At 43.6% G+C, this 19,119-nt stretch overlaps 1 protein-coding gene across 2 annotated transcripts in view; it reads right to left on the bottom strand.

Annotated features, from left to right (window-relative positions):
• ITPR3 (inositol 1,4,5-trisphosphate receptor type 3) overlaps positions 1-19,119 on the bottom strand; it is a 98,100-nt gene that overhangs the window by 31,270 nt on the left and 47,711 nt on the right. For both annotated transcript variants that reach the window (XM_082226819.1, XM_082226818.1), the window contains exons 6-25: positions 18,502-18,600; positions 17,865-17,948; positions 17,234-17,380; positions 15,696-15,791; positions 13,866-13,910; positions 12,604-12,746; positions 12,396-12,495; positions 11,019-11,179; positions 10,449-10,590; positions 9,374-9,535; positions 9,031-9,203; positions 7,938-8,057; positions 6,435-6,617; positions 5,345-5,596; positions 4,269-4,413; positions 2,613-2,760; positions 1,661-1,857; positions 1,352-1,481; positions 452-509; positions 53-218 (exon numbers count right to left, since the gene is read on the bottom strand). In XM_082226819.1, the coding sequence (XP_082082945.1) occupies positions 53-218; positions 452-509; positions 1,352-1,481; positions 1,661-1,857; positions 2,613-2,760; positions 4,269-4,413; positions 5,345-5,596; positions 6,435-6,617; positions 7,938-8,057; positions 9,031-9,203; positions 9,374-9,535; positions 10,449-10,590; positions 11,019-11,179; positions 12,396-12,495; positions 12,604-12,746; positions 13,866-13,910; positions 15,696-15,791; positions 17,234-17,380; positions 17,865-17,948; positions 18,502-18,600 (2,751 nt within the window). The remainder of the gene's footprint in view (positions 1-52; positions 219-451; positions 510-1,351; positions 1,482-1,660; positions 1,858-2,612; positions 2,761-4,268; positions 4,414-5,344; positions 5,597-6,434; positions 6,618-7,937; positions 8,058-9,030; positions 9,204-9,373; positions 9,536-10,448; positions 10,591-11,018; positions 11,180-12,395; positions 12,496-12,603; positions 12,747-13,865; positions 13,911-15,695; positions 15,792-17,233; positions 17,381-17,864; positions 17,949-18,501; positions 18,601-19,119) is intronic.

Genomic DNA, 19,119 nt, shown 5'->3' with positions numbered 1-19,119 from the left:
CAGGTGTAAAGGACTTGCTGGCTGGCAGAAGTCACATGGCACAGAGAGTTACCTGCTTAAAGGTGTGCAGGACCTCCTGCCTCTGGCTAAAATGTTTGAAGAGGAGCTGGAGGGAACCTGAGACAAGTGGGGCGTAGTCGTGCATGGTCAAATGGATCAGCACCCGAAGGAACATCCGGCCTCCTTCATCATCGACTTCTAACATGCTGCTTGTTTTCCTGCCGCCAAGTTGAAAAAAGGACATCATATCCAACACTGGTTTTGGAGCTTCAATAATGATTTGCATGCAATAATCCCGATGTGTTGCATTATCTAAAAAAAATATTTTTATGGTAGCTCCTAGTGATTAATTATCTCCTATGCCTACACTTTTGGCTCCGAACAAAGAGATGCTCTTTGAAAAAGGCAATTGGGAGCACTAAAAGAAGAGCTGGAAGTGACAAGAACTTACCCAACCCCAAACATGGCTTCAGCCTGCTCCCCTATCCGGTCCAGGTTCATTGCTGCAGCTGCAGGAAAGGGAAATGCATAGGAAGTGAGCAATGCTGTGCACCATTAGGAGACAACTCAGAGATGATAATGGGAAACATAAATAAGAAAGGAAGGGAAAACTAATCATCTGAACAGCTCCACATTTCTGACCCTGCCATCTGTCTCAAAGGTGGGGAGCCACTTTTGGCAGGACCAAAAAGTGGCCAACACTCCATGAACCACTTTGACAGGCAGGTGGCCCACCTTTCAATAATCTGATTTCATATGACATCAGATGCATCCTGTGAGGTCAGGCATTTCCTCATCAGGTGCAGAAAACCTCAAGCTGCAGAGGAAGTATAGGGATTCCTCCTTCACAGCTGCAGCTTGAATCTGATACTTTTAAAATCCAATGCCCCTTTCTGTTGCCATGCAAAGGGAGATATTTGCAGCTGTGGCTTGAATTCAAAAAGCACCAAATGCAAGCTAGGGTTGCAAATGGAAAATCAGAAGTGCATCCAGGCATGGGAAAGACGGGCATGATTCACCCTAAATGGCTAATAATAATAATAATAATAATAATAATAATAATAATAATAGTTCCCCACCATTGCTTTCCTGTTTAGAATGCAGATGGGGAATCTGTAGCCCTCCAGATGTTGCTGGATTCTTATCAATCACAGTCAGCATGGTCAATGGTAATGTATGATTGGTGTTGTAATCCAACACCATCTACAGTGTTACGGGTTCCATTGATCTGCAGGTAAAGGTCTAACACCTGCCAGCTTTTGTATTGTCTATTAAAGCAATATGAAGTTAGAAAGGAATCAATGACACAGTTCAAATAGCTAGAAAATACAAGGGAGGTGTAGCAGATTACTTGTGGAGTCAAAGGCTGGAGCTGTTCCATCAGCTCCACTGTCCTGCATGGGATAGACCTCTACAAATTCTTTCTTGAAGACAGAGAGCAAATAGGAGATCCTGTAATCCAGACGTACATTCAGGATGAACTAAGGAAGAACAGAGAGTACGGAGAGATAATCAATCAATCCAATTTGCACACCTTTCCAACCTTTCATCATCACTTTCCCTTCTTAAGCCCCAAGTCACTGTCAAGAAAAGGTCCATCATGAGCAACTATTGGTGTCACATGGCCACAAGGTCTCAGGAATTTCAGACTTGCCCTAACCTGCAAAATTTCTAGAATTTTCAGCTTCGTTTCCATCACCACAATGTTTTCATTTTCTATGCTCCTTCCCCTATCAGCAGGTTCAGGAACTACCACGGCATTCATATTTGAGGGACCAAAGATGGACTGCTTCCTGCTCAGCACCATAGTTGACATCATCTGGCCGACACCATGGATGGACCTCCGGACATTTTTCCCTGGAAGAGCAACCACAAAAATCATGGTGAAAGCTGGTCCTACTTACATAGACCTCTTGCAATGGCCATTTGCTGACTTTTACTGGAGATCAGCAGAAAACGCACCTCCACAAGCATAGTACAAAGGAAAGTACTACGAAACTGAAAAATATCTGGTCTGAGTCCTTGGCGGGTAAGCAGAGCACATTTTTATTTCTGTGCTAATTTCAAGTTATTTCCCCTCATTATTCTGTCGACATCTTTATTTCTTCTGAATTGTCGTCCAGTGTATGAATATTCTGTGCAGGTCATTATATGATCCTTGCCAAATTACACCCCCGGCCATGAAGAGTGAGTCATGGTCATATCCATTAAGTGAATCAATGTGATGTACAAACCAAAAAAAGAGAAATATATAAGGTGAATTGTGGGGTTTTACTTTAACCATTTCTGGCCTATCAAGGTTAATGGAATGAATTATGCTTCTTCCGTAATTCGTAAAACAGAGGTGGGGAATCTGTGGCCCTTCAGATGTTGTAGGACCACCAACTCCCTCCAGCCCCAGCCAGCAAAGGCAATGGTCAGGGATGATGGGAGTTGAAGTTTAGCCACATCTGAGAGCCACACGTCTGTCCTACCTAAGACAAACAACCCCTATCTAACACCATACCCTTGCAGTGCTTTATTAGACTGCAGCATTTACAAATAGATGTTATTTTTAATTTAAATGTTGGAATTCACCCTTGGCTCATAAGACGAAGACTCACTAGACATACCAGTCATATCATCATTGTACATGGCCTGCATCATCAGTTGAGGGTTCTGGACACAGTCTATGATGCCAAGAAGAGTTCGTGTCAAGCGCAGCAGCTCACTAAAGCTATAGAAGCCAAAGTAGATGAGATTGTGGGCAAGACTGACAACCTGGGAAAAGAGAGAGAGAGAGAGAGAGAGAGAGAGGTTTTATCAAACTAGTGAAGATGAAATCACCCTAAGCTTCAAAACGCTCTTGAAAAATGCCCCAAACTACCAATGAGGTCAATAAGAGCTGATGGTGTCAAAAGCCATCCAGTGGCAACTTATTTTCCTGATAGTGCCACCTGACAGTGGCAGCAGTGAGAACTAGTTCTTCCTCGGTCTTGGGGCCAAATTACATGTGACATGAAAGAGCTTGTGGCCCAGATCTCCCTGTTCCTTTTACTTTTGTTAAAAACAGCCACTGGAGCCCAAATCTGAATTGAGCTTGCAGCATTGGGGAAGGTGGATTTCACATTTTTGAAGCTGCTATTAACTGGGGGGGGGGGGACATACAGGTATTCATTGTACCTGTATATTTCCCCCTCTGGTTAATAACAACTTCATATAAAGGGAATACAGGGGTACCTCGGGTTACGAACTTAATTCTTTCCGGAGGTCTGTTCTTAACCTGAAACCATTCTTAACCTGAGGTGCACTTTCGCTAATGGGGCCTCCCACTGCCACCCCGCTGCCGTGCGATTTCTATTCTCATCCTGGGGCAAAGTTCTCAACCCAAGGTACTACTTCCGGGTTAGCAGAGTTTGTAACCTGAAGTGTTTATAACCCAAAGCATTTGTAACCTGAGGTACCACTGTAACGTCATACTGGGTAAATGGCATGAGAGGAAATTTTGTTTTGTTTTGTTTTAACTACCACTGGTGCCATGGAGGCTGTTTTTAGCAAAACATTGAAAGATCTGACCATGTCACATGAATTTTTTCCCTTTATATTATGGCTCAAGCCATGAAAAAGCCTTGAACCCAGTGCTGGAGGAAGTGGTATGTATGGCAGGGTGGGGAGGGGAATCTGGAAAATGGGGCTTGGCCAATGGTGTTTAACGGCTTTTAAAAGACACTGATTTCCATATTTCAGTTTGACACACAACAAAAGACTGTGTGAATGGAAATACACCGAATTCCACAGAAAGGATACACATTGTTAATTGACAAATTGTACCAGAACTGATTGTGTACCTAAAAACTCACATGCCCAGTTCATGAGGGCTGTGGAAAGGAGACAGTCACACACAGTTATATTATTTCAGTGTTATGTGAGATAGTAAATTGTAACAACAATATAGACTCAAAAGGAACCCAAAAACGCTTGTCTAGAATACAGGAAAGAACCCAATTGTTCAGCCTGCCATTATATGACAGGAAACAAAGGCAACCCCCAAAGCCGCAAAATATAACCTGGATTTCTTCCCAGTGTGGACAGAACCTATGGAAAAACAGAAGATAGGACATCCAAGTGCAACTATTTTATTAATTTGTTTTCTTACATTTATATCCCATCTTTTGCCATCACAGAATCCAAGGCAATGTACATCCAGGCACTGATCAGACCCAGAACTGCTTACATTCAGCAATGTATGCCAGGGCCAAACTCCCAGAATATGGCAAAGGGAAACTGACCTCAAAAGTGAGCTTGTTTTTCTCTTCATTAGCAAAGGGCACTGCCTCACTGACAACATTGTTGAGATAGTCCTCCACAAACTCCATGGTGCTGGCAAACTTATTCTTTTTGTCATCCCTTGAGCTGTTCACATTGGCATCATAGCTGCAAAGGAGATTGATTGATTGATTGATTGATTGATTGAATGAATGAATGAATGAATGAATGAGGTACCTAATCTCCACCACAGATCAACTCTAGGCTTTCTGAATACATTGAATTACAGGTAATTTACGGGGAGGTTGAGTTCCTGGCCATTGCACATATAAGCAAACCTGCATAAAGCCAAAACCACCACCCCTAGAAAACCATTAAAAAACCCATTTTAAAAACTGCTGCAAACCCCTCAAGTCTCTCTGGCCTCCTTCGATCACCCTCTCCAACTGCCTCTTCCAGACCCAAACATTCTCACAAAGGTTGCTGGCTATTTTTTTCCTGCTCTCCCACCCTCTTTTTCCCCATGCACACTATTTTCAAACCATTTCTTATTTCCCCCCTATATACACCATTTTTGCATCATTTTAAAAATCATCATCATCATCATTATTATTATTATTCAGCAAAGCATGCAAAGCTGAGGGTACATATGTTAAATAAGCATAAGTTGTGAGTTACCTGCAATCACCTTGGTGGCTGCATTTATGACATCATTTGGGCATGCACACACACTTCCTAGAAGGTTATTCTACCTGGGCCATCCATATTCTCCATACTGCCAGATGGGCAGTGTATAAATTAGTATTTATTATCATTACTATTATTATTATTATTATTATTATTATTATTATTATTATTATTATTACTGTGACCAGTGAAGAGGGTGGGATATGCACCTAGATTAGAGTTATTCAATCTTGGTTTCCAGATGTTGCTGGACTACAAATCCCATCATCCCCTGCCAGCTTAGCCAATGGTTAGGGATGGTGGGAGTTGCAGTCCAACAACACCAGAGATCTAATGTTGAAGAACACTGTCCTAGTTGCTATGGTCCCCCCCCCCCATACATGCATCCCCTTGTCCTCCAGATATTCCTTACTCTTTGATGGTGATGGCCGTAGGAATCTCAGTCCACAGACGTGCAAACTTCACGGGCATCACCTTCTCCTGTGGATCCCTATCCACATGTACATGCAGCATGAGATGACAGAAGGAAGCCCGGAGGTCAAAGGGCAACATCTCATCTGCCATGCAGAGGAAGATGAGCTCCACTCCCAGTTGCTTAGAGATTTCCTTAATGGCCAAGTATTGCCTATCCATGCACATGCGGGCAAACAACTTCAGCTGGTATCTGTAAAGGGCAAAAGCAGGGGTGGAGAGGAGACAAAGAGTGAAAAGAAAAAAGTCACGTAAGTATGAGCATGTGTGGAAAGTAGAAAAAAAAAAAGAGCAGATTAAGAATTAGTAAAATTGAAGACTCTTCCATGGCAGTTCCCTTGTTCTTGTTTAACAAAAAGACTTACAAATGCAAAAGTGTGAAACAAACATCAAAAGAATAAAACAGCAACATTTACTAAAAGTGATCACCCTGCAGTATTATAAACAGGAAGACTCCTACCCAGTGCTTTTTTTCTTTAAAAATGTTTAGGGGCACTCTCATTTTGACTCAAGAAAATATCCGTTTCATAGTTCAAATCAGGAAAAATAAATACAGTAAATGGACAAAAGTACAAAGACTGACAAAATGTTTAGGGTGTGCGTACCCCTGAGTACCCCCAGAAAAAAAGCACTGCTCCTACCCCACCCCACTAAAAGATTAACACTACAACATGATGCAGCCAATATGTATACAACAGAGGGGAAATCAAATTATGCCTGCAAATACCATCATCACAATAGAGTAACTAAAGTTCTATTTAAAAACAAACATGCTAAGAAGACTGTTTTAGGATTGCTACTAAGGGCAGGCTTCCTCAAACTCAGCCCTCCAGATGTTTTGAGACTACGATTCCCATCATCCCTGACCACTGGTCCTGCTAGCTAGGGATCATGGGAGTTGTAGGCCAAGAACATCTGGAGGAACGAGTTTGAGGAAGCCTGACTTAGGGTAACAGGCAATAATTGCTAAAGAGGAAAAGGGTGGGTCGAGGACCAGGCGGAACCAATACCAATGGAGAACCACTTGTTACCTATAATAGCTCAGGACATTCTCGTCATGGGCATTGCCTGCTCGTGCTTCCTGGGCGAGCTGCCGGATGCTCTTTTCATGGTTATCGTTGTTTCGGTCACTCCAAGTCAGCCACACCTCCTCCTCAGAAAATTCGATACTCAAGTACTCATGAGTCTGGGACATCTCCTTCACAGGTCTCAACCTGGAAAAGCAGAATGGGACACTGAACCAACCCATAAGATTGTTGCCCCCACTTTACAGGTAGAATGGCAACGAAGAGGAAAAAAGGAACCTGCCGAATGCCATTTAACCCCTAGGTCAGTTCAAAGCCGGTAAGGGACTCCTCTCCACCCATAAGAACTTATGAAGAGTCTGCATCCTGTTCTCACGGTGGCAAATTTGATGACTTTGGGAAACCCGCAAAGAGGATCTGAATGCAACAGTGCTTGTGATTTCCAGCAACTGACATTGCAGCTGGCAGACAATGGTAGCCTGTCTCTCCCCCTTCCTGTCTTTCTATTAATCTGTCCATTATTTTTCTAATTTGCTTTCCAACTACAGAACGAGGCTCCAATAATGGCCACATTATGATGTAGTAATTTAATCTTCAGGATGCACTGACTCCTTCAGGGAGGCTATAATATAATGCCTCCTCTGTAATCAGCACCATTTGTCTGTAATTCTCCTCATTCATGCTGGAGAAATAACTACATCTAGAAGAAACTGAACTTTGTTGATCGTCCGCTCACAGTATAGAGAAATGTTTTGGAAGGCAACCCTCAGACTTGAGTGGGACATAACATCATAACCTACAGTTGGAATTTGCCGAAATGAACTGTTTCTGAATTATTACGGGTTTGTATTGAACTGTGTCCTTTTTTTACTGAATTGCTGGATTTTGCTTACTGAAATGCTCTTGTGTTTGTTTATATCATTAGACTGATGAAGTGTTGTTTTTATCTGTTATTGCTGTGTGTATTTGTTGCTGTTGGCAGCCACTCAGAGCTCAACTTAGGGCGCTTTCAGACTGTTATGATTTTCAGATAGGATTCAATTACATATGGCAAATTCAGGCTGCAGAGTCAAAGTTAATTGGGCAACAAATCCACTTCCTCAAAGGATCAGACTTTTTGAAATAAGGAAAATGATGGGGAACTGCACTAGAAAGTGTGGGATGAAACTTCCTTTGATGCCACATCCTCTAACCTCCCTGCAAACGAATCAGCATAAATGCTCAATAAACAGGTTTCCTGGAAGCTCCCTTTTGTAGTAGGGAAAGCAGCATACAAATATTAAATCAAGTATATAGTAAGATCAAAAATTAGAACTCTTCTCAATACCTTCTTCATTAACTTGTTTTACTCATTGACCCAAGGTACTTGGTTTTTTTATTTATATGGGGTGCTCTTCCCATTTTTAACTGATATGGGCTGAAAGTGACCCTTCTCAGAGAAGGTAATTTCTAAGCGGAAGACTAAGGCAACTCCAGTGTTCAAAGGAACAGGGCTCTCTAGATACTCACTCAGTTTGGATCAGGATGTCAGTGTTCTTGGGGTCCAGCACACACTTGCAGATCAGTTCCTGAGTGACGGGAATGGCCACATGGTTCGACACACACAAATCTGACAGATAGTCTAAAAACCTAGGAGACATAGGAGAGGTTTTATCATATCATCTTCCAAACAACCTACAAGGACTACCTTCCGCCCAGGTGTATCTGAGCTGCTTTTGGCTGGATTACGGGCAGGAAATCAATCATCTTCCTGATCCCACATTGGCACATAGCAATCAAACATCAAGAACGTCATTCTTAACATCATAGAAATGGGTACATAGAAGTAAATCCTACTGCAACGTTTTATATTTAAGGACAACCCGGTGCATCTGTTATGTCAGCTATCAACACACACTGTGTAAGTTTTTTCCCCACCTTGTCTGATTCAGACCATCCTTTTGAACAGTTTTCCTGCCACAGTTCCTTCAACTCCTCCACCTACATGACTAGCACAGCTACCCTCCAGCAATCTGCTGCCAACCCCACTATATCCACAGCACTTCAGTTCCTTTTAGTCAAACAAACCTAGAAGAGTGACTGGCTTGTGGTTTTTCACACTGACAAAAGGGTAGAGTTCACATACAGCAGGAGAAGGGAACCTTTTTCAGCCACATTCTCTGGGGGGAAACTTTCCAGGGGCCCGCAGGGCAGTGATGGCGGGGGCAGAGGCAAAAGGGGAGCAAAAGGTGTGGGACCCTTTGTACGGCAACTTTCAGAGGTTCTCACATATACCCACGCCCAACTCTCCAGCCTCCGTCCAAGCATGCAAGAGGCATTGCCACAACATACAGCTGCCATAGAAGGCACCACATGGAAGGAAAAAGTAAAAGCATTGGGAAATACGTTTCCCTCTGTATTAGTACCTTGAACTGTATCCCGGATCACCAGCTAGCCAGAAAAGGCAGCCTTGTTTTTCAGTCTTTAGCAACAGCTTGATTTAGGAGCTAAAGCTCTTTACCATGGAGATACATATTATCACCTGCTAACTGCTGCAGATTAAAAGGCCTGGTTCTAAAGCTGGCAGCTCTGGCTGCCTCCCTGCCAGTGGGGCGACACACACCTGGGTTCCCGGTTCTTTCGCACCAAGCTCACAAATGTCTCCACTTCCGTCTTGGTGATGTGTTTCTCGAGCAGCTTGCGGTTGTTGTGCAAGAGGGCAGTGATGGTGTCCTCGGCCAAGATGTCGTAGCCAATCTGGGACTGCATCATGCCAAACTGCTTGGCAATATGTTCCTGCGGGACGAGGACAACGCACCTGAGTTAGAGCTGCAAGTCTTAATTCCTCACTGTCTGAATGCTTTGTTTCCCACATGCATCGTCATTATGCCTAAAGGTCTCATAAAAATAGAACTCCCAAGTTCTATCTCCCACAGACTTACGTCCTCATGTTGGTAAAGGCCTACCTGGTTCTTGCGATAGTCTTCCTGGGAGTGCCGCAACACCCTGTAGCAGAGCCGGAACATGTACTGGTAGGGAGCATTCTTCTGGTCAGACAGCTCTTCCAGTCGTACGAGTGGGCCTTCCCCACCCTTGTCCTTGAATGGAGCCTTCAGGATCCCAAAGATCTACCCAATGGAAATGGAAGTTACCAGTCAAACTGAAAAGGACCTGCAGGACCAGTTCTGGAGAGTGGCCCTGGAGGACTTCTGTTAGGCCCCACCCATGATGGCTGTGCTGTGGGGTCCCATTGGGTGCCATTCCATCCCCATGCTCTTTAACATCCATGGAAATGGACCAGGACTAGGAGATGGTGAGGAAGATACCTCATGATAAATATCTTGCACCCGCCTCTGGCATGCTCCACCTTGGCCTCTGTGTCTTTATTAAGGACCATTTTGATCCACTGGGCTACATTCCCTTCAGTTATTAAGGGTACATATACAAGGGAGTTAAAACATCTCAGTTTACAGAGGCACTTCCAGAAAGGCACTGTTCTAAAGTGGTCATTCTTCCCCTTCCCTCTTTAAACTGAGGCAACAGGCAAAGTAGAATAAACTTTTCATTCTGAGGAATTTGTAATGGCAGGCTCCCTTCACCTTACTATGATTACCTAATCTAGGTGCAGAGAAAAAGGTTCCTGCCTGTTGCTCAAAAAAATACAAAATGATGTTGAAAATGGTGAGCTCCTCAGATGCCCTATCACAGTGGAACAAGGAGTCAGAAGCTACAAGAGGGCAGTTGCTCCTCCAACTGTCAGGGACAAAGCTTCTAAAGCTAAGTTGCAACGTTATAAAGCAAAGCCTTTCCTGTTGAAACAACTTGGAAGAATAACAAATTTCAGGATAACCACATACGCCAATGTTGGAGAAAGACCTATAATGTGCAGGACATGTCTGTACATGTTTACTCAGAAGTAAGGTGCTTTACTCCCTTGTAGCCTCAGAAGAGAATTGTGGCTGGAGAAGCGGTAAAAGCGCTCCACTTAATACTGCAATGATCTTGTCTCCATCTTAAGTCTTTCTCTCTAGACCCAATCACCTGTTTCAGAATGTTCTGCTCCCTCATGAGCTTCTGCCTCTCCCGGTTGGGCTTGGTAACAACGATATCCAAAACATTCTGCCCATTGTTGGGCACATCACTGACAAAGAAAACCAGGTCTTCCAGCAGTTGGATCACAAACCTGCCAGACAAGTTATAGTGAGCGTCATCAATAAATGACCCCCCACTCCCTCAAACCAGGGTCATTAACACCATACATACACACCCCACATACTTAGTTAACAAGAAACCAAATCAACATAGATGTGAACTATGGACTTAATAATTTGCCTTGTTTCCTTACAATTCAAAGCTACACCAAATTCTACATCCAAACATTTTCACATTCTGCAGCAAGAAACATCAAATTTATGTGTCCAAGACAAATTATACAAATCAAAATAAAATGCTCGTGGACATGAAACTTGTTTCCCTGCAAAATGCAACCTGCTATTGGTTCTTCAAGTTGATGGACCTAAAACCACACATGTTGATTGCATCTGTCAGTGAATCCCATTCCACCGTTGCCTTCCCATACACAGTGAATCCAAATACTTGGGGTATTTTTACCTCCGGTCATTCTGGCTGAGGAATCCTTCATTCATCTTCTCCACTACATTGGCTAACATGTAACTGGCATCATTGGCAAAGTCCAGATCACGGATTTCTGACACTGGCACAGAGACAATGGCAAATGCCTCTTTGTCCTCCTTGGTGGGGCATGTGCCAAGCTGAAAAGAGAACCTGGTCATCAAATACCAAAGTTTGCTTTGTCCCTCAAATAAGCAATTTATACCTCCTAGAACAGGCATGGCCAAATGTGGCCCTCCAGCTGTTTTGGGACTACAATTCCCATCATCTCTAACCACTGGTCCTGTTAGCTAGGGATGATGGGACTTGTAGTCCCCAAACAGCTGGAGGGCCAAGTTTAGCCATGCCTGTCCTAGAATACGTTGGTCCAAGAGGCACATGCCATACACGCCAGCCTTTCTTTTCAGTGCCAGATCAAAAAGTGCCCAGGTCAAGTGAGTGCCTGATTTGGGTGAGAGACATAAGTTCTGGACTCGGTTTTTGTGTGCGGGGGGAGGGGTTAGCTGATGATTCTGCTCATGGGTTGGTTTGTTTTTAAATCCTTTTTATTCTTCTGATTCTTATAGTTGGTGTTTCATAGTGTGCCATATGTATGAGAGTCCCATGGACTGCAAGAAGATCAAACCTATCCATTCTTAAGGAAATCAGCCCTGAGTGCTCACTGGAAGGACAGATCCTGAAGCTGAGGCTCCAATACTTTGGCCACCTCATGAGAAGAGAAGACTCCCTGGAAAAGACCCTGATGTTGGGAAAGATTGAGGACACAAGGAGAAGGGGACGACAGAGGACGAGATGGTTGGACAGTGTTCTTGAAGCTACCAGCAAGAGTCTGACCGAACCGCAGGAGGCAGTGGAAGACAGGAGTGCCTGGCATACTCTGGTCCATGGGGTCACGAAGAGTCGGACACAACTAAACGACTAAACAACAATATTTCATCATATTCCTTGTATCGTAAGCTACCTTGCATGTCCAATTTTTTTTAGAGAGAGGCAAGAAAGAAATGTCTTAATACATAAAATCAAGCATGACGTTATACTGCCACAATAATATGACCACCCGATCCATCTAGCTCATAACTCTGTCTCTTAGCTGCAGTCAGTACTGGATGCTTCCAAGATAGCTTACGAGAAACAGAACTGTGGAACTGCCCATACACTATCAGTCACCAAAGGCTTCTAGCAGTCAGAAGCAGTAGCAGCCTTTGTGGTGGGACAGAGCCACAGGGCCACCTTCCTGATACTAACAGGGCTGGTGGAAATGCCAGATTGGTTCCTGTCACAAGCTGGTACTCCCTTCACCAAGGACCAGTTCTCTGTTAATAGCAGAATCAGCCACCGGCCCAGAAATAAACTTACCATAAGGCGAATGGGTCGCTCTTCATCCACATCAATGGGTACATTGGTACTTTGGATCCAAGTGTTGGTGCAAAGGTGACGCAGTCGGACATAGGAGTTCCTGAAACCACAAGAAGGTAAGAATGAAGAAGATATTTCTCTCCTTCTATTTCAACTTTTGAAACATTCTGGCTTGGATTCTTTGGACGTCCTGGATAAAGCAACTTACCGTGGGACAAAAGAGTCAGTCTTCTGCAGTGTCGTGGGATCCAGTTCAAAAAGGGAAGCAATGTCATTGCCGTGAGGCACAGCCACCAATCGATATTTGATCTTTTCCCCTGTGTATCTCCGACTGGAGCGACTTGTTCCGGCCTGTTCCAAAATAAGGCATTTTTTTTTCATTTATGTGTAAGCAAAAACCACCAAAGTTCATGCACCAAAAATGGTCATGAACTTGCTATGGGATCTTCAGGGAGTTCCAGGGCACCAACCTACAGCAAGCCAGTCCAGGTATGAAAATTTATTTAGTCAATTTTGTTTTTGTTATTGCAGTAATTTCTGCTGTTCTCTGTGTTGTGGTTTTTCTTGTAATTTCAGTGAACTGTTGATTATTTAGTCCTAATTTTAAAATTCCGCCATTTTTACATGCCCCTTCAATACACACACACGACCTAAAAGTCTAAAATCAAAGAATAAAGCAAACAAAATGTAGTTTTGGTATTCCACAGCTGCTGGCCATGAGTTTCGGATACAAACTTCTAAAGCGATTTAAGCCAGAGGAGAGGGAGAGAAGAGGAGGGTGGGAGAGAGAAAAATCTTAATGACTGGCACCTGTCCAGGCCAATTCATTGTGGCATACACTGGCATAAAAATTTCATTGATAATGTCATAACCTGAGAACCCAGTTAGAGGCACTGAGGTAAGAGTGCTGTGAAAACTATTACTAAGAGGAATGTTTCACGCTCCCCATGGTTTTGTTTTTAGTATTGTTTTTAATGCTGTAACCCACCCACCCCAGGATCTCAGGGTGAAGGGTGGGTAATAAATAAATTGATAAAAATAAATTAATGATTTTATGAATGTAAGTTTTAAAAAGATTCAGGTAGGTAGCCGTGAGCTTTCGTGTGCATGCACACTGTGTATCTGAAGAAGCGTGCATGCACACGAAAGTTCATACCAAGAACAAACTTAGTTGGTCTCTAACGTGCTACTGGACAATTTATTAATTTTTAAATATAGTTTAAAAAAGGAAAATGAACTTTTTAAAAGCCCAATCTAAAACGTTGCCTCCTACATACTGCTAAGCCCAGGCATAGGCAAACTCAGCCCTCCAGATGTTTTGGGACTACAATTCCCATCATCCCTGACCACTGGTCCTGTTAGCTAAGGGTGATGGGAGTTGTAGTCCCCAAAACATCTAGAGGGCCGAGTTTGCCTATGCCTGGCTAAGCCAAACTATCACAAGCAAGCCAAATGCAAGAGACAACTTACCGTGGACTTTGGTTCTCCTGTGTCTCCTTTGTAACTGGGGTTTTCCTGGAAAGTTGAAGAAATAAAAATATCAGCATATTTTTTTAATCCGTGATATGACACTAAAAGCCCAGAGGTTGAATAACTTAGTTTATAATGCTACACATTCAGACTCCGGGAGACACCTGTGCAACTGCTTCAGCTGCTTTGGCCAGATCACCATACTATCCAAAGGCACAAGGAAACAGGATTTGGATGAGAGATGTTTGAGTGAGCTGCAACCTGCCAGGCCACATTTTTTTGGAGCTACTAAACACTGAGCATAATCCACTAAAAGGGAAAGCAGATATTGGCTCAAAGTGAACAAACAAAGAGAATCCTTCCTCTGTAGCCACTAATCAAGCCGAGAAAGGGAAACGGCTATAAAGTGATGAAAGGCTTCATAACAGAAGAGGCTGTACCAGTAGGCTTGAGTTGCTGGGAAGTGCCTGGCATGAGCGGCAGAGACCAGCAATAATATTGTTTATGGCCCTGGTCCACCACTGTAAGCAAGAAAGAGCTATGAGAGCGGCTAGAGTCACCCAAGAACCATTTAGAACAGTGAAGAAAGATCAGTTCAAAGAAGATGGCTCCCCTTCAGCTGTTTTCACATAAAGAGTGGCTTCAGCACAGTAAACCTCACAATGCACCATAACGTCCCTACTGTTCTCACTGACAGAGGAATTTGAGCAAGGAGGAAATAGGAGTGTGGACCCCGCTTTGGAGTGCAGTCACACACTCCTACTTCTGAATGGCTGTTCGTGTAAACAGCATCAGAGAAGAGTCTGGAGAGCCTCTGTCCTACATAAGAAAAATGGCAGGCCCCTCTATAGAGAGTGCAGGAGAGCCCTGGGGTATTCTCCATAGGATGTCACTTATATGGAACATATACTGTTAAGAATGCATTCACTTAAGAAGTACGGCATAGTCAGATGACGGGAGTACCTAGTTCAATTTGCATGTGCTTATATGAAAGCACGAACTAAAATCTGCCTAGTTTGTGATCTTGAAAATATGAAGTACACTCTGCAGAATTTGGGTGCAATGCTAACTCCCCACCCAGTACAGTGGTACCTCAGGTTACATACGCTTCAGGTTACAGACTCTTCAGGTTACAGACTCCGCTAACCCAGAAATAGTACCTCAGGTTAAGAACTTTGCATCAGGATGAGAACAGCAGCAGCAGGAGGCCCCATTAGCTAAAGTGGTCTTCAGGTTAAGAACAGTTTCAGGTTAAGAACGGACCTCTGGAATGAATTAAGTACTTAACCCGAGGTACCACTGTACAACACTGTTTTATGAAGTGGCAGAACAATCACCACGTCGGCAACCCTACACTCACAGCAACCAGGGCAAAAGATGGGAGTGAGGTAGGCAGCTCTGGCATGAGCCTGGATCTGGCATGGCAATTAGGCCTGGATAACAGGAAGCAAGTACAGGTCACTGGGCATCATTGTGGACACCAGGTAATTGACAGGTGAGAGTCCTTACCCACCAGTCAAACTTAGGCTGCAGGGGCAGGGAGATGTGCAGAGGAGATAGTGATGCAGCCTGCAATTCTGGAATGTTATGATGCTTTAGGGTCTGTGACACTTTGCTAAAGAAAGAGGAAAGGTCAAACTGATACTACATGAAAAGGCATGGCTCTAGAGTTCACCCTAAATGGAGCCAATAAGATGACTCATCCTAACATATTCCCAAGTTCTAGCTTGAAGTTCAGCTTTAACGTAGTGCTGATTAGTGAAGGGAACCCAAACCACAACCTACTAGAGCCTACACAGAACCTGCTAGAGTCTACTCAGATCCTCTCACCTCTGCTGCCAAATAGTTCCCCGTGGCAAGGTGCTTGAAGCGGTATAAGCCATTCCAGTGCCCAGCTCCACCACGGCAGGGATCATGATGGACAACCTGGAAAGCAAAATCAGTGTGTTGTAAGTCACAGGTCTGATACTTGCCTTTTTGCAAGTGCTGGCCAAAGCGCAGGAATGCTTCAATCCTCTGGCTCTTCAAGGCCACCTGGCTACCTGAGCTGTCCATGCCACTTGACTAAAGCATTAGTCACCAATGCTGCACAGAAGCCCTCCTTGTGATTGGCTCTGGTCATGGAATTTATAGATTTAAACAAAGGATACATCAACATTTGGTAACACCTTCGGATTTATTTTGCTGAGAAGCGAAGCAAGAGCCTTTCTCTTCTTTGAGATGCTTTTAAAAGCATCTGAGAATCCTCCAGAAAAATAATCTTTCAAAGAACCTGTTGATGGCATTTTACCATTGTACTGTTGAGAGTGCATTAACTTATGGTCTGCGTGTGTGGTCTGGGAGCTGCATGGTCAGGGAATAAACAATGCTGTCCAGGGTTGTAAAGACTGCGGAGAGAATAATTGGGAGCACTCTTCCCACCTTGGATCAAATCTACGCTTCAAGGTGTCATAAGAAAGCTGCAGAGATAGTGCAGGATAGTGCGCACCCCAGAAATGATCTCTTTCAGCTTCTGCCTTCTGGAAGAAGGTACAGGGTTATTAAGATTAGGACTAGCTGCCTGAGAAACAGTTTCTATCCAAATGCAATTTTGGTTTTAAACGCACTGTAAGGTAATCTCTATGGGAGTATATTGTATTTAATTATGGGGTATCAGAGCTTTTAGGGGGCTAAACAGGCTGGGATAGGAGGCTTGTTGGTTTTGAATGTCTGATGTAGATTTTTCCGATTTTGTTGTTCTGTATAGGACAATGACAATAAAGATTATCGTATTGTAAAGTGTTAGCCAAACTCTGACAATGAGTAATAACAAAGCATTATCTGATGACACTATTGTTATACATTTACCCAGGATACACTCTTCTTTTCTAGCCTAGCTTTGGCTCTTGTGATAAGGCTATTCTTTGTTACCAAAGAGGCATCAATAGCAAGGAGACCTGGTCTCTCTAGCTCCCCGAAGGCTTCAGTGGGAGTTATGTACCATCTCCTGGTGTGCAGAGTAATCCAAAAGGAATCTTTAGACCACTTTATTTTAGCTAAGAATTTGAAACTTGAGAAATTTCGCATTATCCCTGTGCTAAATTTCTAAAAATTATTTGTTCCAAGGTTGGTCTAAAGCTTTGAAAGTAAATGCCAAGGCTAAGCCCATGTGAGCACAATTAATCCCTCATTGTCACTATTTAAAACAACCCAGAATGCAATGCTGTCTCCCAAGGACATTCCTGTTGTTGATCATCAGGGAGACACAAAAATGGGAACACATAGACCTGCCATGTAAGCAAAGGTAATAATGCATTCAAATTAAATAAACAATATAGGGAAAGGGAACTTTTTGCAAGCAAAAACCTGCAAATAGGCCTGGCACTCACCTCAACTTCCCAGAGTGCATTGGAGCTTGTGGCTGATGTGGCCGATTGCCGCAAGGTAGTTCGAAGAAAAACATGCAGCTTGGCTTTGTATTCATCACAGGTGAGAAATTTCTCCTGCTCTGCATGGAACAACCTGACCACGTCCCCCTGTCAGTCAAATACAAAAAAGATATGCAAAAATAGTTCCTTGCTGTCTAGGGAAACCACAACGCAAGGGAATAACAGTACACTCTGAAAGTAACGCTAAAGCATGGTTTAGAGCTCTGTGGATGAGCTTCAACAAGGACAAGTAAAACACCAAGCTTGAACACTTTCCGCTTCCTTCTCCTCCTCCCACAAGACTAGGAGGAATATTTCTGCCAAGCTGAGTTTCCCTTTCAAACAATTTTCAGTTATCATTATGTGAAAACTAGGGTTCCTGGTTCAAAACAATGATAAGTTAAACCAACCAGCTTCATGGCCTATGGTTTGAAATTAGCTTGTTTAGTGACAAACCATATTTTGTTTTAAACCAGGAGCCCCGCTACCTATGTAGCAAACACTAAAGCAAGGTTCTTTGAAAGCCAAACTAAACTCAGCAGATGTCCTCAGAAGAAAGACTCAAGACTGACGGACACACGCTCATTATTACCCCTTTAAGCACTTCTTCCATGTGGTCCCGGAACTGCATAAACAAGTTGATCTTCCAGCTGGTGTTGCAATTGACAGAATTCACCTAGGAAAACAATGAGCTATTAGAAGATCCACATGCTACACACGACTAAGGTAAAAGGAAAAAGACCCCTGGACGGTTAAGTCCAATCAAAGACGACTAGGGGGTTGCGGTGCTCATCTCACTTTCAGGCTGAGGAAGCCAGCGTTTGTCCACAAACAGCTTTCTGGATCATGTGGCCAGCCTGACTAAACTGCTTCTGGTGCAATGGAACACCGTGACGGAAACCAGAGCACACAGAAACACTGTTTGCCTTCCCGCCACAGCAGTACCTATTTATCTACTTGCACTGGCATGCTTTTGAACTGCTAGGTTGGCAGGAGCTGGGACAGAGCAACAGGAGCTCACTCCGTCGCGGGGATTCAAACTGCCAACCTTCTGATCAGCAAACCCAAGGGGCTCAGTGGTTTAGACCACAGCACCACTCGCACCCATTACACACAACTAGCCCCAAATTAAATCCTGTAAGGGGGGGTTCTAAAATAGCAATCTAGCTCAGGCCACTGTCATTAACACCCCATATTCACACCACTTCCCTTCTCCCAATTCCTGGTACCTCTTTGCATCCTGGGTTATCAGCGAGTTCATAGTTGCTGGCATGTAGTGGCTGCCCAGCGTTCACAGGATTCAGAATCACTTTGTCTCCAACAACTACCTAAGGAAGGATGTCATAATAGTTAGGACAGCAGTTCCAAAGCCTCCCCCCCCCTCCCGGACCACTTAAATGTTGCTGAGGACGTTGGCAGATCACTTAATGATTCTTTCCTGCCTGCTGTAGCAACTGTAATGCACTGTGCTAGATGCTGTAGGATTTTTAATTGTATTTTTAGCACTTCTTTGATGTCTTATATTGTATGTAGGTTACGGTCTTACAATTGGAACGCTGTAGAATTCAACATGCAAGTGTTCTTCAGACACACCATGGACAACCTGAATGAAGCAGACCACTGGTAGTCTGTGGACCACAGTCTGAGAACCTCAGTGAGTATTGGCCTGAAGTATGTAAGGTCCCCTAAAATATCTCCAGTGAACATGAATAAAATGTGGCAATTGAGGAACTGGCAGCACAAGTCTATGCATGTCTACTCAAAGATAAGTCCCAAGGAGCACAATGAGGCTTACTTCCAGGTAACTAAGTGTAAGATTGCAGCCAACAAACCCCACATTTCCTGCC

Source organism: Podarcis vaucheri (genome assembly GCF_965113315.1).
Source record: "Podarcis vaucheri genome assembly, chromosome: 6".
Classification (NCBI taxonomy): Eukaryota; Metazoa; Chordata; class Lepidosauria; order Squamata; family Lacertidae; genus Podarcis; species Podarcis vaucheri.
The sequence above is the reverse complement of the archived record's forward strand: the minus strand, read 5'-3'. Positions and strand labels throughout refer to the sequence as shown.